Genomic DNA, 23,089 nt, shown 5'->3' on the forward strand with positions numbered 1-23,089 from the left:
TCTACTGACATTAAATGACGTTAAAAGGAATTCAAAAGTTGTTAGTGTTCTTACCGGTCTCGTGTGTTCAACTCCTGTGCTGTAGTTTTTAAAGTTTTAACATTTTATTATTTTATTTACTTGAATCAAGTCATAATGTGTGACGTAAAGCGTCAATTATCTAAAATGAACGAGTTTGATGAAGAAATGTAAGTGCAATGCAATTACCATAAAAAGTCGTAAAAACCGTTTCGATTGTAGTTTCAAGGGCAAGCCATGGGCCGAAAAACTCCTGGCAGACTCGATAAGCAGCACAAAAAGGGCGGTGTCAAACTGGTGCGATATCGTGTGCAAAATCGGCGAAGCCGATTTAGACCTGGACCAATACGTAAAGATTTTCATCCACCAGATTGAAAATCTTTATGAGGACTTAATTGCCGACATGGACACTATCCAAGAAAAAACCTACGACCAAATCATGAAATCGCTGCAAAAACTGGAGGATTTATGCCGCGACTTGCACCTCCAAATCCCCACATTTAACTACGAGGGGATCCCCTTGTGCGAGCTCCACCGCCAAATCAGCCTAAAAGTGGAAGAGTACGAAGTTTTGGCACAAATTAGGCGTCGTGAGCTGTCGGAGTTAAGCCAGAAACAAGTCAAACTGTGTGCCAGTCTGGGGCGGGCACCCAGACCGCTCGAGGAGTCTCCGCTGCCTCTGCCTAGCCAACTGGAGGATTTCAGGGCATACGTTGAGGGCTTGGAGACCGAAGCCCTCGAGCGTGAAGAAATCTTCTTCCAGTTGAAAGAAAAAATCGTAGAGATTGTCACCGAATTGGACGTTTGCCCCAATCTCGAGTTCGAAAAAGACCTTTTAAACTTGACTAACACTCAAGTCATGATCACGGACGCCGAGATGGCCCAACTGCGGGAGTTCCACGACCAGTTGGTCACACGACTATCAAGTGTGAAGGAAGAGATTGGAGAATTGAGGAGCAAAATCGACGACTTGTGGAAAAAACTTGAGATTGATATGGTTGAGCGGGATATTTTCCTACAAAACAACACCGGTCATTCATTAAAGACGCTCGATGCCCTCAAAATTGAGTTAAATCGGTTAGAGGAGATGAAAAAGGCCAACTTGAGGAATTTTATTGAAAAACAACGAGCCGAGTTGGTGGAATTGTGGGACAAGTGCCATTGCACTCAAGAACAGCGGGATGTCTTCACTTTTTATCACTCGGAGTGTTTTAATGAAGATCTATTTGAGTTACATGACCGCGAAATCGAAAAGTGGAAGCGGTATTATGAAGAGCACATCGACATTTTTACACTACTTGAAGAATTTAAGCAATTGTGGGCCGAACATCTCGAACTGGAAATGAATTCCGGCGGCGCTAACCGATACAAAAATCGCGGAGGGCTACTCTTACTCGAGGAGAAAAATCGCAACAAACTCAAAAAACAACTTCCACTAGTCGAAGAATCGCTTCGAAATTTGGCACAAGTGCACTATTTGCGTATTGGACAGGAATTTTACACTTTTGGACAAACTATACCAGATTATATCCAACAATTGCACCAGGACAAGGAAAAGGTTTGTAAAAACGCAATTTGGATTTTGTTTGATTGAATTTTAGGAATTTAAGCAAAAATTAAGCGCCAAGAAACAGCAAAGGGAGCAGCAGTCGCATCGTATGGTCACTCCTACGTCATTAACCCCTCGTCATTGCTCCAAACGTAAAGTTCCGGGCACTACGATGACAGAGCCGCCCAAAAAGGCGAAAATTTCGGTTAAGAAGGAAGTGTGCAAGACGGGTTTGCCGAAATTGAACATTTCAAAGACTAGGAATCGTCGCAAGTCGGCCCGGAGGGAGCGATTAAGGCAAAGACTGTCATTTAACAGGAGTTCTGATAAAGAAAATCAAAATGTGGGGGAGGTTTCGACCAGTTATCACGATTTTGAGGTAAGTTTTTGAGGAGTTGTAGCGATTTTGTTACATTTTGAGGGTTTGTAGAAGGAAATTTCCGGAAAAGAAGGCTGGCGAAGTACCACATTTGGAGTTAAAGTCACCAATCCTGAGGGAATTTCTATCAAAAATGAGAAGTTTCTTGTTCCTGGAGAGCTGCCCAAGACTCCGAGGCCGAAGAATACGTCCAGATTTTAATCTGTTTTGTTTTGTATTATTTTTATTTTTAAACTGTAAGTTCATTTGTTTTAAACTTTTTGTATTATATACTGTATTAACGAAGTTTTAAGTTGTGTAGGTGCTCTTCTATTTTTGTTAAAAAATTAAAAATATATTTATAACATACTCAAACTTTGCCCACTTCTTTTGTATCAACAATTTAGTCGTTCTTGTGCATCTCCTGGTACGTGTACAGTCACGAGCAGAAAGAATGACACCCCTATAAACCCGGCCGGCTCAAATTGCAGCAATAAATCTCACTATTTACTCAAAATGATTAAAACTGTATTACGTATTACGAGGAATTATTTGATGTGTCAACTTTTTAAGTAAAGTAAAATTTTAATTTTCTATAGATTTCCTACGCAACAAAGTAATCATAATGTGTCGCCCATTAGCTAAGAGTCGTTTTACTGAAGGCGAATTAAAATTTAATAATTTGAAATTAGTCACAAATTAAAATTTGATTGCAATTATACGTGTTGTGTAAATGCAGGATTTTCATTACTTTTTAAAATTTTTGCAAAAACGCTTTTGAAGTTGAGTTAAAATGTAATTTAAAACCCATCGAATTGCATGAAATGGCTCGTCTAAATTAGAGGTCAAAAAATTATTCAAAAAAAATTAATGAATTTTGCACAATACTATACAGAAAAGTTGATTATCTTGGCTAATGATTGAAGTTTGTTAAAAATTTTAATAAATCTTGTCTTAGGCACTTTTATTTTTTTTTCAAGGAAAACATTATTAGCAAAAATTGTTTTCTAATTTGCGTTTATAATACGTTTATTAACGTCTCCAGTAGGAGTCGTTTATGGCTATCTACAAAAGCACACTGTGTTACGTGTAAAAATTCATCCTGACTTAGAAGGGTGCGGTTTTAATGCCCTTGACGGCCTTTGAACGAACGACTGACGTCGGAGCGTCAAAGTTCCTTCTGTGTTGTCCCTTTCTTTGTATCAACTTTCTCATAAGGTTTTCTTCATTTTTTATGTGGCTCGGTGCGTCCAGCATTCAGTCGTGGGCAAACTCGAACGCCATAGCCTTTCAGTGTCCATTATCCCTGTAAATGTCTCTGTTTAAAAACATCTCGAGTTGGTGCTTCATCGTCGGAAATGCTATTCGTTGGGGCCGAATAGCCACCATATTTCCTTTCGCCTGCCCTAGGGATTCCCATGTGGGCTATGGGGGCCTCAGTTTAATTGCCCACGTTGTTGTTTACTTATTAGTCTTCTGTTTTGAACTTGAATCTAACCTTTAAATGTCATTTTCAGTTACATTCTTAAAGTCCCTAGTTTTGCTCTTATCTCTTGTTTGGCGCGTACATTTAAAATCTTTACTTCCGTTATCACTTTTTTCTTCAGGTCGTTCTTTAAAACGCGGAGTGGAAAAACCGTTCAGACATTTTTTGGTTCAGCTCTAGTACGGGAGCCGTGTCTCATCTAGTTGAGGTTCGAGTTAAATCTGGTTGTATCGTGAAAATTCCAAGTCATCGACTTTTAAGTATCGAAATTTAAGTATCGTATCGTTAAGACGATAGCGGGTCTTTTGTTTTCGACTTACAGAGAAAAGTTGACATTTTGGCGAAATCTAAAAAAAAATATATCTTCGTTATTATAGAAGATACGAATTTGAAATAAAGATATTATACAGACACTTTTTTACGAGGAATTTAATAATGTAGTTAACAAATTTTTTCAGTTATTGGTTTAGCCATAATAAGATAAACTTGTATTGTTTTAAATGGAAATCATAGGCGGCTATTGCAATTTTGAAGAGCTTATTTTTTTTTATCTAAAAAATATAAATTTGTAACAGAATATTTTTTTTATAATTATACTTAAAAAGTGAAATACATATTTTGTTTGATAATAGTTGGCCATGGAAAAACTCTTTCACTCCAAATGTGTAAATAATAATAATATAGTCGTCACCAGGAATATTTGAGATTGACGTATGCAAAGCTTTATTGAGGATTAAGCAGCCTTGCGGTCGGCCATAATAATTTTTCACTGCTAGTGGTACTACCCTGAAGATTTACAAAAGAGTCTTATTCAGGAATTTTCGTGGTAGGCTTGTAATTTATTACAGACAAACATTTGGGAATTTATATATTAATTTAATATTAAAGTGATAATGCACATTTGTAAAGAAACAATCTCAAAATATAGCTGAATATTTAAATGAATTATTTTTTTTTTGATGAAAGCCCAAAAACAAATTTCTCTTACGGACCATCTCTTCCTACAAACCTTTGAAACGTGCCTGTCCTAAGAAATGAAAATTTCTTTATGGCATCTCTACCGCAAACCTCTTAGTTTCGGAGATTCCCTATTCGGACATCCAAACTGCAGCGCCCTATACATTAACAAAACCGTAATATTCCTTCTTATTTTTTTCTCTGGCCAAAACATAGATCTATGCGTTTGTGGCAGACAAATTATATAGATTAATTATATAATTAATTCATTTTGCTAGTAACTTTATTTTCTGTTCAGCGGTGACATTTTAGATTTTCAATTTTTTTTAGTAATTTCATTATTAACTTTTGCTTTTAAAACTTAAATTTTTTTTATTACTAAACCTATTTTTCGGGATAACGTTTTTTTCTTTCTTCACCCTTCTAGTTGAGGGAAAACAATTAGTGAGGCCCAATTTTTTTGTTTTCTTCCCCTCCCCACGCCCAATCTGAGAGCCGGCTGGCACCAACGTGTGTTACCGAAATTAGGTATCATCGGAGTCCACTCTAAAAAACAACATTCTAGTCAACAACATAATTATGCATCATTCTTTGGTGTTTACTGTTGGATTATTTACAACAACCCAAATGTCTCTATTGTTAAGAGTAATTCGAGTACCCGACTTAAGATTTACAACAGTTCAAATATCGTGACGAGTAGTATAACAAATGAATTTAGGGTGATTTAGTTTTTGGATGCCGCTTCTGACTTAATTAAATAAACACAAAACTTTATTAAGAAGTGACGTGAAGTCATCTCGAGTCATCTTAAATGTTTAAAAAACTGTAAAAGACGAGGGTGTAGCCTCTAAGATAAATTGCATAACTAAGCCAAAACAAATAAATAACCGTTTAACAAAAAATAAGTTTATAAAAAATACCTGTATCATTTCTTAGCTAGACGGTTGAAAGGCGTACCAAATCATTAATTTTAATGTAAAATAAGTTAATTGAAAGATTCTTCCCGAGCTTCTCCTCGAGCTCGCCCTCCATCTTTAGGGACTTTTGATATACAGAGTCGAATTTTTAACTAGAATAAAATTCATAATTTGAATATAAGCGAATTTTGTAAAAAGTCCTGAAACAGGTCGATTTTTATTTTTCCTTGCGCAACATTTGACACACATGTTTTTGTTGATCTGCTTTCTAAAATGCACAACTACCTATAACTTTTTTTCCAAATGTAATAGTATAACAAGTGACACCTCATTTCAAAGCCCACATCACAAGCAATACAACGCACTATTTGTGTTCTGAATATTTTCAAAGCCTACGTAATAGAAAAATAAGAATAAATCTTTAACTTAAATAAATGAATACTCTTTAATGCAATAAATGTTCAAAATGGGCAACGTTTCTTTCCGGGTACATTGCAAATCAAAAGTAACATGCATTTCGGGTGATTTGCCTAATTTTTTTCCTAAAACGTTCCTTAAGGTCCTCAATGTTATTCGATTTTGTCGCAAATCACACTCGAAATGTTGCAAAATGTAAGGAATACATGTTACAATCGTTTTGTAGTTTGTGAGAAAAGGAACGATATCCATTTTAAATATCTGTTGCATTAAATAGAATTCATCTTATAGGATTGGTTTTATTTTTTTCATATAAGTTTTAAAAACAATCAGAAAATAAATAGTTGTACATTGTATTTCTTGCAAAACGACCTTTCAAACGAAGTGTCACTTGTCATACCGTTACATTTGAAAAAAAAATGGTAGATGGCTGTGCATTTCAGAAAGTAGATAAACAAAAACCATATGTGTGAAATAATGCACAAGGAAAAATAAAAATCGACCTGTTTTAGGATTTTTACAAAAATCGTTTATATTAAAATTATGAATTTTATTCCAGTTAAAAATTTTGTCTACCCAAGTGTAAAGAAAACGTTTAAAAAAAAATCAATTCTCTAGAACTTTTTTCCACCGATTTGTCTATTTTGACTGAATTAGTTATAGTGATCAATCCGGTATAAAACTTTTGCATGTAAACTCCTAGTCAAAAATTCAAAAATAAGCCATTTAGTCTCTGGAGTCACATTTGTTCAAAAACGAAATGCTATCTTGTTTACATTTAAGACATCGACGATATTTAAATAATTTGTATTCAAAATAAAGCAAAAAAAATACAAAGTAATACGAAGGTATTACTTTGAGCTGCGTACACTAATTCACTAATTGTTTCATGTGATCTCCCAAAAAAAACACACGTATTTAAATTTGGTGACCGCGGTGGCCATTGGCGACCAATCCGTCTCTAGGGAAAAAGATTGTTCAATCCATTGGTGACGACTTTGGCATAATCTGATGGAGCTCCATCTTGTAAATACCACATATCTCCCTTCTTGTCGTCAAGGGCACGTCTTCCATCAGATCGGACAACAGATTTTCCAAAAAATCCTGATAAACGGCGCTAGTTAAACGATGAGGTAAATATTAGGGTCCAATTAAAGTGATCTTTAATGATCGCTGCCCAAACATTTTGTGAAAATCGGTCTTGGAAGTGATGCCCGTACAGTTGGAGACAAAATACTTTGGTCGTCAATGTCACTTGAGTGACATTTAATTGTAAAGCATGCTTTAGGACTGTTAACCTTATTTTTAGCTACTGTCAATCATAGTTCACAAGTTGTATGTAGATATTTTTGATAGGAAAATATAATAGCGTCATTAATTTGAAATTGTCATTCATTTTGACGTTAAAGCTTGAATTACATTAAAGTGTCACAAAAGTGACGACCAAAGTATTTTGTCTCCAACTGTACACTAGTCAATTCGGCGTTTGAGTAGTTGGCCATAATGACTTGATTGACAATTTGATTTCAACCTGCTGATAATTTTTTGGGGCAAAAAGTTCTCTTTTTTAAAAAGTTACATGGTCAACATTCAATGCAAATTATTTTCATTGATATTTTCACTTTCAATTGACAAGGACAGACACACTGAACGGCTCGTGAAAATCATGAGGGGGAATTATAATTACAATTCGTGGCTAATATGCGTATTAGTTACGTTGCTAATAGCACACAGGCTAAATTTAGCTTTCTGTCATTTATTTTAAAATTTAATTTAAGTAAATTTTTTTGTGGTGGTTGTAGGAAAAGTACAGTATGTATAGAAAAATCACGTTCCTTTGCAAGTGTTGCTGCACCCACCAGAATAAAACAGGGCCGTATTTAAAACCAAAGTAGTGGTAGAGTTTTACCAAGCTATTATTGAAAAAATCTGATTTATTTAATAATAACTTGTTGATAACCACCTGGCTTTTTTAAATTTCTTAAAATACTTGACTACATCAAAAACTATTAAAATATTTCAAGTATTTTAGACAAAAAGAAAGTAAATAATCCGACCCTGTTAAAAACTGACCTGTTTCCTTGGTTTCTGGATCCGGGTGGGTTCCACTAATTTATGATTTGTTTACATCGGGTTTACTCTTAACAATACCGCATTTAACTTAAAAGTAATAAAATTTTTAGTAGGTCTTAGGAAAATGCTTTTTCTAAAACACGTGTATAAGCTTCTCTAGACATTCGTTTCATTAAACACTCGCTCTGCTGCGCTTCGCTCGTGCCTAATAAAACTCATGTCTAAAGTGGCGTTTATAGTTACATAATATACTATTTTAAAAAACTAACAAATTTAACAATAAATTAATTCTAACGACAACAAAAACAAAAAAAAAATAAGTTGCCTACATGATAATATGAAAATTGATAGTTTTGTGTTTATCAATAAAAAAACATGCTTAAAACAAAAATCTGCATTCATTTTTATGTTTAGCTGAAAGTCTTCTATCACCATTTGAGAGTTGGTTCGACATTTTTGAATCATCCTGTATAAACAAATTTTTGCGCATTTTTAACTACACTTGAGTGCAAAAAATTGTTAAAAACAAAATTGTCAAATTTTTCAGAGATTTACATAGTGTGAAAAAGGTTGTTCCCAAAAAGGTTAGAAAACTATGAAAAGAAATGTCGTATTTGGTGATAGTGTTATAGTCAGTGATAAAAACGAAATGGAAAATTATAGAAAAACTTGATAGAAATTTGGAAGATGCCTCACAGTTATGAACTTGTGAATTGTGACAAAGACAACGTCAAAAAACTAGCATTTATTAACAGGCCAAATTACTCTACCACTTACAGTGGGAGACAAAATACTTTGGTTGTCACTTTTCTGACACTTTAATGTAATTCAAGCTTTAACGTTAAAATGAAAAATAAATGTCAATTTTAAATTATTGACAGCTATTATATCTTTATATCTAAAGCATGCTTTACAATTTAATGTCACTCAAGTGACATTAACGACCAAAGTATTTTGTCTTCAACTGTACACTTGAGTGCAAAAAAAAAACGCAAATCGATTTTTTTTTATATCGACTCTCCCAATGAAAACTATAGTAAGTAACTCAAAATTTACAGTTTTGAGAAAAACTGCATTGAATCTTTGATTGTTAATAAAAAATCAAGGAACTGTTTAATATTATTGAAATTAACTGAGGGTCTAAGTTTTGGTAATAAAATTGTTTATTAAAAAAAAATTTGTTCATTGTTTTTACATTTTGGACCCTGCATAAGCCATCGTAACTCTAAGCCAATTTTTATGAGTTACTATAGTTTTCGTTGGGAGAGTCGATATAAAAAAATCGATTTGCGTTTTTTTGCACTCAAGTGTAAGTGATAAAAGGTAGTGTTCTTTTTAGAAATGTCTGTTACTCAGTGGTGACTAAATCCGAAAGAATTTAGATGTGGTCTCAACGTTGTTTGTGGTCAAATTCTCTATTAACACTAAAAATAACCAACCAACAAGAAAAAAGACAACACCACATTATACAATGGCGAGCATTAAATTCTGGTGGTTTGTCATTGCTTAACATGCTCTCTTGTGAAACGAACGTGTGGATGTCAAATGTCTTGAAATTGACGGAATTTTTTACTAGCCCCAACTGATCAACTATCTCAACTTCAAAAAATCCTTTCTCCATCATGGTAAGTAATTATTTTCACTTTGTTGAAATTAGAGACTGGCTACACAATAAAAAAAAATTTTGTTAACTAGTTTTTGGGGTAGTGTTTTGACATTTATTGTATTCATTTTTGAAAGAAGGTTGACAAGAGATAAAATTAAATTTCAAAATGAAATTACCTACCAAAATTTAATACTCGCCATTGTACAGAGTGAATATAAAGTATGAAACCAAGCGGATTTATTTTTAATCATTTGCCTGCAGAAAATAATAATTAATATAAATTAAGGTAATATAAAAAATGTGATCGTATTTTCAGAACGAAATTTTGTTTTATTTTTGAGTTATGCGATTTTTTTTTGTCAAAATTGCAATTTATGAGAAAAATTAAAAAAAAAAATTAAATATAAATTAGATAGTTGTAATTCTTAGAGTATAGCTTTTATGAGAAAAATGATTTTATAGTGGGTTGCCATTTAAAAAAATTAAGTTTTTTGTAGAACTCAAAAACAAAAGGAAATTTCGAAAAATTTTATTCTTCTTCATCACATTTTTATAGTACTTTATCAATTAGTTTTTTCAAAAAATAAATAGTTTAAGGTTCCATACTTTTTATTCACCTGGTATGTATATTGACATACGAGTTTTTTAACTATGCATTTTGAAATTTGAAATAAGTTCTTAAAAAATATTATAATCTAATAATTATGTTAGTGCATAGAGTACCAAATTATAGCTTACAATTATACAGCGTGTTTTAAAATGATTTTCATCTGGTTGCCTATGGAATTTCCATGCAAAATAAACAATGCCGCTTTAAAAAATATTGAATCTAATTAACCTCAAATGTTAATGTTATTCTAATTGACAGTCGTCACTGATGTTGACAGAACTATCTGATTCAAAAAGAGTAGAGCGACACAGAAAAATTTACATGCAAAGGCGACTAAAAGAAAAATCATTTTAGTTAATATCGTAATAAATTTACAGGGTGTTTCAAAAAGATGTTGCCAAACGTTAGGAGGTTATAGCGGTCAATGCGGTATAAAACTTTTGCATATAAACCCTTAGTCAAAGGTAAGCTATTTGGTCTCTGGAGTCAATTTTGTCCAAAGACAAAATGTTGTCTTGTTTAAATTAAAGAACGTCTACGGTATTTAAATAATTTATTCACAATCACTCTATAAAGAGACTTTTTTTTCTACTTTAGATGCGTATAAAGTACCACTTTATCCACTAGTGGAAGAAAGTAACTTTATTCCACTGTTACTAACCAGCGCACCGCGTAACAGCTTACTACGTTTAACCGAAAGCACATTTGGCGTGACGTTTAAATGTCAGTTTAATTTTTAATTAAGTTTGGAATAATTTGGGCCTGTGATTATAGATAAAACGTTATATTGCAGTCGTGTGTTAGTCGCGTTTTATCCACTTGAGAAATTTAACCGCGTTCTCGCGGTTAAACATTCTTGCGTGGATAAAACGCTACCTAACACACTCTTACAATAAATAACTATTGTGTCTAAAATGGTATAACAAAATAAACATTTAAAATGGCGACATTCAACTTTGTTACATAAATTTGCATAATTTACAAACGCAATAATTAACCGTAAACGTAAATTGGGGGGGGGGGGCATAATCTATTTTCGATGTGCGAAAACGTCCTCGGCGCATTCGCGCAGATGAAGCACTCGCTCCTTTGTCGTTCGTGTGTCAAATAATATGCTCATGCTCGAAAAATGGTCTTCTTGTACTTGGTTCGTAAATAACTATTTTTTTGATTTTTTTTTGTATTGAACTAGGCACCCGCAGAGATTATGGTCAGGGGGGGCAAAAAAAAGAGTCAAAATGAATAATAACAGTTTATTCGTTATTGTTTATTGTGATGTAAATAGTAGTTTCTTGAAAATTTAAGTTAGAACGAGTTTGTAAAAAATCAAAAGAATCTTTTTTTTTATATAAAATAACAACCACTATATCGTGCCTCTCCGCCCATGTTTCTCTTTTTTAACAAAATTAAAACTGACCACAAACGAACGATAAGCAATAATACACTTATTATTCAATCTATTTACAACTTCCAAAATTTTAGATTACTAAGGCATATTCCACAAATGAACAAACAATTGTCTAATGCAAAAAAAGAGTTCTGAATGTGAATTTAAATATAAACTGATTTTTTCCAGATCTTTGTTTTAAATAACTTTTAGTAAATACTTTGCTAAATTAATAGTTTTTTTTTTGGTTTGTTTAGTATCAAAGTTTATTCAGTCTATTACGTGCATGTAGAGTTTACTAAAACAAGGTTTTTGCTATATTGTTGATTAAAATATTCCATTATTTTGTTTTAATAATCTAGATAAGGTTTATATTTTCCCTTGTAATTACCAAAATATTATCAGTCCGTTAGCTGTGGTATAAATAACCAAATTTATTATCACCATTTCCACCTAATAAACCCGTCAAAACTCAAATGAAGAGATCTTTCTACCGATTTATTCACTTCGGTGGTAGGTATATCTGGGCCGTGCATATCGGGGGCGTCGTGGCGCCTGCGTCGCGCACCCCGTGAAAATGCCGACGCCAACAAAGAATTTTCTTTCCTTGTCGTTAGCAAAAGCACCACTATCATTCCTTCTTCATTTCCATACACCCGCGACCTTCTTGTCTTTGTCGGACACATTGTGAACGAACTTCAAGCATTCACCCAGCAGACGCTGACACCGACGTCTTAGTAGGCGACATAGTGCGTAAACGACGGTCGGAATGGTAACTTGATGCAAAAACTGATTTTCTCGTGAATAATATACTATGTGTTAAAAAAAATCGGGGAGAGTGAAAGCATTGATGTTTTTTGTGTTTCATTTATGATCAAATTGTGTCACCGTGACTAAGGTAAATAGCCATTCGATGCCCGATGGGTATAGTGAGGAGTGAGTAATGTAGGTGTTGTACTATTTTTATTACTGTTATTATTGTAATTACATCACAGACGGATGTGTAGCTTGCTCCTATTATGTAGCTCGTGGCTATTCTTATTTTAATCGTGCCCTCAAGTATAAACAAATATTTAAAATGTTTGTGTGTTTTATGATAGATAATACAGAATGTTAGAGATTTTTTTATTGTTGCAAGAAATAATATACAATTTGCATTTTTAGTGGCACGCCTTTCTTCTGAATAAAATTATCATAAATTAACCGATTTTGAACTCTCAGAGGAGAATATTAGATTCGAAGTATTAGATTTTGGAAAATTATGTGTTTTTTTTGTAAACTTTTTCTCCCCAATTTTGTGGCCTAGCTAATGTTGCATTTTCTCAATTATTTTTGATTAAAAGATGGATTTATACATGGTGCACCAGAACTCGCGCCTCAGAGAAAAATGCCATATAAGGTAAGACATCAGGAACATGGAAAAAATGTAAAAAAAAATCTATCTATAAAAATTTCCAAGTTATGAGAGTTTAATTTTACACTTTGACTCTATTTATTTCTGTTGGAAAAATAACTTTCCAAGTTTTTTTGCTACAGACTATTAGAAGAGGAAACAAGGAAGCTGTATCCTAAATTATAACTCTGTTCAATGTTATTTGTGGCTTTTATTGGCAAAATGTTTGTATCTTTACTATTATCGTATCAACAAGAAATTACTCCCTAGGATTTAGGGGTATTCGTAAATAGGTTGCCATAAATTTGGTTAGGTTGGTTTGTAGTGACAAACAAAAGAGATCGTAGCTAGTGTCAAAAATTTAGGTTATGTCACCTGTCGGTTGTATATGACAGCAGGTTAACAGAAAACGTCAACCGTTAACAACAAGGGGTTACCAACCCTAGGCATTCAAAATTACTTCTGAAAATTCAAGTAAAAACTACATGAAAAACGTAATTTTCCTAAAAATTCAAATCCTAGGTGGTAATTTCTTGTTGACAAATCTGTAAATAATTATAAAAAACATATACATGATTATCGGTATCATTAAATAGACATAAAAAATGTCAAATGTCAAAAAATAAATGTCAAAATTATTTGACATAGAATTTTTTAAACATTTTTTCCATGTTCCTGGTGTCGTATTATCTTGCTTGAAAGTTTTCTCTAGAGCGCGAGTTCTGACACATCTACATAAATTATGCTTTTTTACTGTTTTAGGTAACACGAAAGAAATTTTTAAAGATAATATTTTTCTGATGAGGAAATGAATTATTCCAAAAATCAATAAAAATTTAGCATAACGACGGTGATTCGGAAAAACCTTTATGTGCAAAAATTGTTAGTTAGTCAGAAAATGAAAAAAACAGTAGTAAAAGACAATTTTACTATTTTTTTTTTGTTACAATTGGAGATTATACACAACAAAGCAGGTATTACTATATCATGTAGAGCAAGAAAACTTTGAGGATGTGTAATTAGATTGTAAGAAAGTACAATCGACGTAAACGATGCACTTAGTAGGTTTTCTATAATCAATAACTTTATATTGTAACTCATTTCTAAAACAGTTTGTGTTATATAAGTCGTATACTTGAAAATCATTTTAGTTTGGATTAGATTAGACTTTTATACTACATATACTCGTAATATAATAATAGACTACCATTTTTAAGTTTTTAAGTATATCTACGACTACCCGTATTTTATAATAACATCTGTTCAATTAAATTTCCAATCATAGTAATTTGTGATTTTAAAATTAAGTTGGCAACAATAGGAAGCATAAACACAGAAGACATGATCTTCACAAATCTCTTATTTTATGTCTTTATATTATTCAGTACTTCCAATTTGATTTCAAACGAACAGGCCACTAAGATTAGAAATTAAATTGAATACTTGATGAATAGCCATTTACTTTTTCCAATGGAAAATTCGTGCTTTAAAATTAAATGTTCCGTAACATGATTTAGCTGTGACTAACATATGTACAATTTTTTCGTATGTCGGTACTATTTTCTCGATTAAACCTATTTTTAGCTCTCTAGCGTCATCCATGAGCTGCAGTCGCTATTTTTTTGTGATTTTAATTTGCCGCTTCGTGATTTTGACCGTTCATATAATTATGTACATATCTTTAACGAAGAATTTATGATGACACTGCATGCAAAATATTAATTTAAGTGTGTTGCATTGCATTTACTGTTCTTTATCTGACTGTGATAAAACTGACACCTACTGCTGACACTCAACAATTTTATTGCAAAGCTTTTATTACTTAAATAGAAAATCTATGTATAACCTATTTTTTTTTAATAGTTTGAAGAATATTTTTAGGAGTAGAAGCAGTACTATGTTTTGGAACTATACCAAAAATATTAATGTTATATTAGAACTATTATAATTCTATTAACTATACTCATAAAAAGTTGTCTTTTTGCCAAATTCATTCATTTAAGTTTATAATTTTAATAAATTATTATTATTAGTTTAATGACAGATATTTGGATTCATGTCAATACAATACAATACATTTTTTGAAGGTCTGTGGTCAACTACTTTATTTAGTTTATTATTTAAGTTGAAACACCGAATATGGTTTTATTCCTATTTCATAACACAGGGCGACAAAAAAAGTCATGTCGTGACAACTTGACAAATTTTAAATCATTTTGTTCGTCTTAGTGAGACAAATCAAATGCACTAAAAAAAAATTAAAAAGTCCACACACTTTGAACAAAATAATTTTTTCTAGTTTAAATGAATTTAAAATACTTCAATTTAAAAAATCATTACTCAATAACTATTAGGCCGATTTCTTTCAAATAAAGTCCATTCTAAAGGGATGGCTTTGCCCTTTAGAATGATGTAAAATTTGAAGTTGAATATTGGCAAACTTTGCTTCGAACAGTGTTCGAAAAAGTTCGAAGTAAATCGAAATAATCTAAGAAAAACCCTACGAGTAAATTTTTTTTCATCATTATCATTGTGTAGAGCATCTCTTTATTAGTTGTAATCCAAATTAAAAAAAAATATACTTAGTAGTTTTTAAGATATGATTTTTTGAAGTTAAGATTTGCTATTCAGGTATTGCGCCATATAGGAGAAATGCATGTTAATCTTACTTAAAATTGCATTTTTATAAAAGATTTGTTTTAAGACTTTTCTTTTGCTTAAAAATGGTCAATCGCACCTTCTTTGTTCTAATTACAATAAACAAAAACTGTTTGTTCACTTAAAACAAATTGAACTTTTTTTTAAAAATGTTCTGAACAAATGCTGTCTCATCATTTTCGAGTGATGTTAAATGCAATAAGTCACCTGATTTATTTTGTTGGTATATTCTACGATTAGATTCAGTTAGCTTGTAGGTAGTAGTTGTTGTGATAACAGTTGCACACGAAGCAACTGACTTATTGCATTCAACATTAGTAAAAAGTGATGAAAAAGCATTTGCTGAGAACATTTTCAAAAAAAAGTTTAGAAAGCTAGAACAAAGTGAACAATCTGAATGGAAAGTTATTTAATTTGAAAAAGATTTGTTCTTATATTTAGAGCTACTGCTTTAAACTTCTAGATCCTTTTTGTTCAATGATCAGTGATCATTTTTAGAACAAAAAACTCTTTATTTGCTTTAATTAGTACCCAGGTACTCTTTGTTTGTTTTAAGTAAAGAAACAGTTTTTTGTTTATTCTAATTAGAACAAAAAAGGTGCAATTGACCATTTTTAAGCAAAAGAAGAGTCTTAAAACAAATACTTTTATAAAAATGCAATTTTAAGTAAGATTAACATGCATTTCTCCTATATGGAGCCATACGTGAATAGCAAACCTTAACTTCAAAAAATCATATTTTAAAAACTACTCGGTATATTATTTTAAAAATTTGGATTCTTACTAATAAAAAATGCTCTACACGATGGTAATGATGAAAAAAAATTACTCGTAGGGTTTTTCTTAGATTACTTCGATTTACTTCGAACTTCTTCGAACACTGTTCGAATTTCAAATTGCATATTATTCTAAAGGGCAAGTCCATCCCTTTAGAATGGTTTTTATTTGAAGGAAATCGGCCTAATCGTTATTGAGTAATGATTTTTAAAGTTAAAGTATTTTAAATTCATTTAAATTAGAAAAAAATATTTAGTTCAAATTTTGAATTTTTTTAGTGCATTTGATTTGTCTTACTGAGACGAACAAAATCATATAACATTTGTCAAGTTGTCACAACGTGACTTTTTTTTTTGTCGCCCTGTGTAATTAAAAAAAATATTATGACGTTATTTGTTCTTAAAAAATATTTGTATGTGCGAGTGATTGCAAAAATAATCAAACGAAAATATTTATTTAAAATTGGATGTAGTTAAGAGATATTTTACTATGAAGTTTGATAAGAATAAGATAACGATATCTGATTCATGTTTTTCGTTAAATTTTATAAATTTACAGAAATGAAGTTTTTCTAATAAAGCTAATTGTATTTAAATTTGTATTGGCATATACTCTTATCACCCTCTAGTGACATTTAAATAATACTCTGTTGCATCATTTTACAGCCTCAACGAGGACAAATTCAAGGTAACATCAAGTCTGGTCACCACTAACCAACAAACTTTCCTCAAAACCAGCCACGAGAGTTCTTATTGATAAAAATGTGAGTGTGATGTGTTCTCGTACAATGCCAGAGATAATGACAGACGCAACGGCTCCTAAAAGTGATTCCCCCAGTGTTATGTAGCAGTGCGACGAAGAGAGAATGAAGAGTTAGTGGTGGACTGTTTTTTGAAGTTGTGATAATATGCCAGGAATAGTCGTTTTTCGGAGACGATGGAGTGTTGGATCGGACGATTTGGTCGTGCCTGGGGTTTTTCTCTTCACCGTCCACCTGATTTGGTAAGTGTGTCTTAAGACTTTCTGTGATGCATGAAAGCAGCGCGAGTGTATCGAACCAAATAGTGCAATGGGTTTATAAGGTCAAAGGTCGCAGAAACGCTTAATAGGGGTTTCAGCGAGGGGTTGCCAATCGTTGAATTGCTTGGAACAATCGCTTGAAGAGAATTATTTAGGGTTGAATTTTTTTTTTGCATTCGCCAGCGTCTTAATTGGGTGCAATCCCCCCGATTACTGTATTATATCACCAAACCAAACTGTTATTTTAAAAGCATACACTTTTGATCCAAAATTTTTCTAGATTTTTTGAAATTAATTAAATCTGAATTTTAGGTTACCTAATTTGTTAATTTTTTACAAATGTTTATGCATATTTATAATTTCTAGGTCATTGTTATGCGTATTTTATAAAAGTTAAGTATTCCAATTTTATTTTACCTAAAATATTTTTTTTGTTGTTTTTTGTTAACTGTGTTTTTATTTGATACCCACTTAGTATTTTTTCACAAAAATAAAATTCCTTTAAACATATTGTTTCGTATTTTGATAATCAAATATGTATCTCAAAATGTTGTAAACAAAACATTGCTAAATAATTCCGGGGTTTATTTTCGTGTAAAGACATTTAAAGAGTAGATAAGAAAGGCAAGATGATCTAAAAAGTCAACTTCAACTTGTTCTGTTGCATTTCATATAAGTACTATACTTAAAAAGACATAAAGACAACACCGATATTTTTACATCGAATAGCGAAACAAAATCACAATAAAGTTGTGTACAGATAAGATGAAAAATTGAAGTCTTTTGCACATTTCTAATCACTTAATTTAATCAGTTATAGTTAGTACTCCGAATACCAGAACACAGAACACAGAAAGTTCTATTTACTTGCAAAACTCTATTTTTTATTAATAAAAAAGTTTAAGTGAAATCAGGCATTTTCAAGATTTTGTAAAAAAAATTAGAACAACAAAAAAACAGAAAAACTTATATGCATAATTTTAGGGAATGACGGGTTAAGCTAAATAATAACTAATAGTGAAAAAGAAATTAATAAAAGTTTCTTACTGAGATATACCGTGTTAAAATAGTATATGATGATTGGCGCACGAATCCCAAGTTATAAAACGAGCCGTAGGCGAGTTTTCTATGGGATGAGTGCGCTAATGCCATTATAAAACGAGTATTTTATGCTATTTTTTCTAATTTGCACCCCCTTTTTTTCTTATTTTAATTAAAAAAAATATATTTTTGTCGTCTAGAGAATTTTGTGTTAGTTGGTATCGGTTGGTAAGACTCGGCGCCCACCTGAATTTTTGAATCATTTCTGCCGTTTGTCATTAAAAATAAAATTTGAAAATTATTAGTTATTAGTGTTACAACATTATAATAATAAATAAAATATGAGCCAACAGAATTTAGTTTGCATTCCGTCCGAAATTCGCGAAATTGCCGAAGCAACAACGCAAAATTTGTTACCTGACAAGTCAGAAGCGACATACAAAAACTAAATAACCCTAAATTCATTAAAGTACAGTGTGCTTTTATAGATAGCCATAAACGACTCCTACTGAGAAACGTTAATAAACGCAAATTAGAAAAACGAATCTACAGATGAGATAAAAAATGTTGTACTTTTCTAATCACTTCATTTAACCACTTATGGTTAGTACTCCGAATACTAAAACACTTAAAAAATATATCGAACGACAGAGCAAAGTACTATGTATTTACTTGCGGAATTTAATTTTTTATTAATAAAAAAATTTAGTGAAAGCAGGCACTTTCAAAATTTTGTAAAAAAAAAATTAGAACAATAGGAAAAAACATTGTTTTGTGGCAGTGTGCTAAGTAAACCAAAATACAGGGTGAGTCTTAACTTATTGCATATGACAGGTTAAGCTAAATAATAACTAATAGTGAAAAAGAAATTAATAAAAGTTTCTTACTGAGATACACGGTGTTAAAATAGTATATTAAAGTTTTGTAGGGCAAGTTTTATGAAACGAGTTCAGGTTTATGAAACGAGCAGCGAAGCTGTTTCGGAAGTTTTGGGAATTTTTGCTCTAATAATAATAATAGTTAGTAATACAAGTCACAAAGTTTGGAAAATTCGATTTTCGAAGTGTCAAGTCTCGAATATTTTTCAAAATTTTGTTGGATTAACAATGAGTACTGCAAATATTTCGTGCACACCTTCTGAAATAAGAGAAATCGCTCAACAGGCCGCTGAAAATGATCATTACCAACCTTTAAAAAAAGTAAATTGTACTAGTCTATTTCAGCACTCGAATTGGTGTTGAAATGGTCCATTAAAGCATCGGTTTTGGTATCGAAATAAGCTTTCCTTCAGACTCAAAATCGAAAAAATCTTTTGCTCTTTTCTAATCACTTGCAAAACTCTATTTTTTATTAATAAGATTTTTATTGATTACATTACATTACATTTATTCACGCCACACCTGTCCACAGCTATTTTCTTGATTTTGGAAGAGTTAAGTGGTATTTTTTTGACATTTGTCCAAAATAAGAAAAAGTTTCATTTAAGTTATTTACCTATCATTTTCTAAGTTTATGCGTAAGTTAAAACTCACCGTGTATACAGGGTGTTTACGATCTTGAGGTTGAAGCTGAAATGAGATGATATTCACTGTAAAAGAAAACTAACTCACTATATAAAATATAAATTCACGTTGTGAAAGGAAATAATTTATTTTATATTATTTGTTTGAGAACTGCTGTTTCGGCTGCAATAATGGCCATTAATATCATTACTTGTGTTTTACCGTAAATCATAATCATGACAACCAATTTATTATTTTATTTTATATTCATAGATTTTGGAAAAAAATTAAAGCAAAAGCAAATCAAATGATGACAGTGTCAAAACTATGAAGTCACTTTTCTCTTTCATTGTCATAGATACGATTTTTTTATTTGTTACAACAGTACAATTTTATCTGAACTAGGAAATAAGCTCAGTGACCCTCAAACTGTGTACCAATATTTTAGAGTTAAATAACATTCTTAGTAATAACAAATGTGTGAGTTTTTTTTTGTTACAGTATTTCTGTACTGTTACTATTACTAGGTCAATTTTGACAACCTGTATAATATTTGCATTGTTTAAAAAATGACTACTGCTCTTAAAGCTTTTATAGAGGAAAAAATGAATCATAGTCATACTTTATACGATTATGACGTATGTTTGTAGTTTATTCAACAGTATGGAGTAGAAGGAATATATTTTTTAACGTAACTATTATCAACTTTTAAAAATATGGTTGGATTATATGTATAGAGATTAGTGTTTTTTGTCACTACTAGCTTTAGAAGACATGTATATTGTGTTTTTGATATTTTCTGCCCTAGCTAGTAAAGAATTTTTCTCTCTCGCTACCATGCTTATGCATCTTGGGAAATCAACAGCTATAAAAAAATCTCTTCTCTACTTTGTAATATAATATACTATTTCTTTTTCTTGGTGTAATTACTATTATTATTTCATATTGAATTTTAATTAATTGTTGAACTTTTTTGCAAGACATACCTAAAATTTTTTAGGTGGAAACCTGTTATAAATTACGAGTACTATAAATGGAATTAAACTGTTTTAGATTGCTTAGAAAAAAAATACTTTTTAGTGATGTGAATTGCCCATAACTTAAAGCTTGTATGGTTTGTTGGTCTCTTGAGTTTTGGGGGTAAGGAAGTCTTAACCGAAAACATTCAAATATAACAAATCAGAAGTCTCTTATAATTTATTGTTTTTTGGGGGAATCCCCTTGCAGTTACAGATCCCCTTATTGATCGATGGTAGATGTGAATTACTGGACATTAAAGCATCCAATAACTTGAATTATTGCAATTTTAGCTCATACTTAGGGGTGACTAAGTCTCGAGGTGCTTATATTTAGGAAGGGACGGCACCCTATTTGACTCCCTATTTTTAGCATTTCTTATTACTTCTTGTGGATTTAAATAGTCGCAGGTGGATAGTCTACTGTTACATTTAGTTAATTGTTGGGCGAAATTTCAATGGAAATTAGTGTCTTGTGTGGCTGTAGAATCGATATTCAACCCTAGGATTACTCCATCTTCCTTTTCTGTCCTTTTCGACGTCACCCTATTACGAGTCCTTTCATCTTATATTAGCATCTCTACAAGAGCGATTGCCTGAACGAGTAGTAGTCAATGATGATCCGTTTGGAAATAATTAATACCTAAAAGAGTGATAACTAACTCTTTTCTTGCTCATTTTTTAATTTAGATTATTTCCTCTTTTACGTACACTTTTATAGATGTTTTTTGAGACCTATGATCTGTGAAACGTGGTTATCGCTATAATGACGGAAGCAATGATAAATAAAGGCGGATTTTGATTAGACACTTTTATTTTAATACACAGATTTGTTAAATGAATCATTCATTTCTTTTTGGCAGAAAAAGTATAATCAAATGTGTTTGTCAATCTTTGCATTATTAAATTAAGAAAATAAGAGTTTAACATTATAAGACGCGTAAAAATTTTAGTAAAGACCATTTCCTTATTATTTAATTTTCCTATTACATATTTTAAATTTGTTTGGTTTTACTGATTCTTGGGTAGGGCTTGAATTTTTTGTTGTATAGGTCATAGAATATCATGTTATAAAAACATTATAAATTGAAGAAGTTTCCCTATCTGATCGTATTCGGAACGAAAGTGGCTGTAAAAAGACGAATAATTTGCCAAATTGTTCTGTCTGTCACTTGTCTAAAATTTCTTTCTTTCTTTCTTAGGGTGCTAACGTCTACAAAAAGCAATTTTATTGTGAAGTATCTTAAAAAACATTAAATTGTAACATCTAATGAAAAGTGTAACAACAATTAGTCAAAGAACTAAATAAATATTGATTTATCAGTTACTTATATCGAGGGCAATGTGATATCTAATTATGTCATAATTAACTCAAAATTTATTTTTACAAATAGTACAATTAGATAAAGTAATAACTTTTTATCTCTAATAAGAGATTATTTCATATTGAAAGAGGTGCATGTTTTAATGGTTTTTGTTCAATATTTAGAAACCATTTTAGATAAAATTACAAAACTTGGTATAGTTGATTACCTTTATACACCCACACAAATTTAAAGATAAAAAAAAAACTCTAACTATTTTAGCTGAAATGTTTTACCACTTTCAGCAACAAAATACTAAATTTTATAGTTTTTCACAAAAAAGAGGTTTCTTGCGTTTTTTCGATGCAACTTATTATCTTTTTTGAGTAAAATCATTTTAAAATTTATGTTACAGACCCTGCACAGCATTAAAATTAAATCCGTTTTACTCTCTAAACTCCTCCAGTTAGGACATCTCTGAATAAAAATTTCGACATTTGATCCTTGAATTCGTCAGGTGTTTAAAGGTTATCAGCTGTACCAACTTTTGTAATTTTATCTATTCTTTTTTAGAAAACATTTTTCGCTACATGTTCATACACTGGCGCCCACGGAATTTTGGACGATTTGTCATTCGACTGACATAAAAATGTAAAACGGGCTTTAGCAACTAACCTTACTTTTGGTTTTTAGAATTTTTATCCTGATACTAGAGAAAAAAATGACGACAGATCAAAATAATAGAAAATTGACGCTAAAATGGAATTTCAACTAAAACTTTAAAATTTTAGTTTCAAACGTCAATCATAATGACAATAAAGCATGGCTTACATTGACATTTTTTGAACTGACATAAATTTGATGTCCAAAATTCCGTGTCCGCCACTGTAGGAAACATTTGATGTCTTAAAAATAAATATTCTATTCTTTCACCTGTTTAAATTTGTAACAATAAAAATGGAACACCTGTATATAACTTATTTTATACATTTATAAAAAA

At 31.4% G+C, this 23,089-nt stretch overlaps 2 protein-coding genes across 5 annotated transcripts in view; both read left to right on the forward strand.

Annotated features, from left to right (window-relative positions):
- Positions 1-2,300, forward strand: LOC123008639 (protein regulator of cytokinesis 1-like). Its single transcript, XM_044404564.1, has 4 exons — positions 1-188; positions 241-1,576; positions 1,620-1,946; positions 1,998-2,300. Exons 1-4 carry the CDS (start codon positions 136-138, stop codon positions 2,145-2,147), a joined length of 1,866 nt encoding a protein of 621 aa, XP_044260499.1. The 5' UTR covers positions 1-135; the 3' UTR covers positions 2,148-2,300.
- Positions 2,301-9,264: 6,964 nt separating this feature from the next.
- Positions 9,265-23,089, forward strand: part of LOC123008435 (diacylglycerol lipase-alpha) — a 48,360-nt gene continuing 34,535 nt past the window's right edge. The window contains exons 1-2 of one of the 4 annotated variants that reach the window (XM_044404228.1): positions 9,265-9,400; positions 16,872-17,208. In XM_044404228.1, coding sequence (XP_044260163.1) covers positions 17,114-17,208 — 95 coding nt within the window. In that variant the 5' untranslated portion in view covers positions 9,265-9,400; positions 16,872-17,113. Of the gene's footprint in view, positions 9,401-11,092; positions 11,139-12,088; positions 12,277-16,871; positions 17,209-23,089 lie in introns of those variants that run through there. The other 3 variants (XM_044404229.1, XM_044404230.1, XM_044404227.1) reach the window with 3 other exon arrangements.

This window comes from Tribolium madens, unplaced genomic scaffold (assembly GCF_015345945.1).
Source record: "Tribolium madens isolate multiple individuals breed KSU strain unplaced genomic scaffold, Tmad_KSU_1.1 Scaffold_71;HRSCAF=194;Tcas5.2_LG6, whole genome shotgun sequence".
In the NCBI taxonomy this organism is placed as follows: domain Eukaryota; kingdom Metazoa; phylum Arthropoda; class Insecta; order Coleoptera; family Tenebrionidae; genus Tribolium; species Tribolium madens.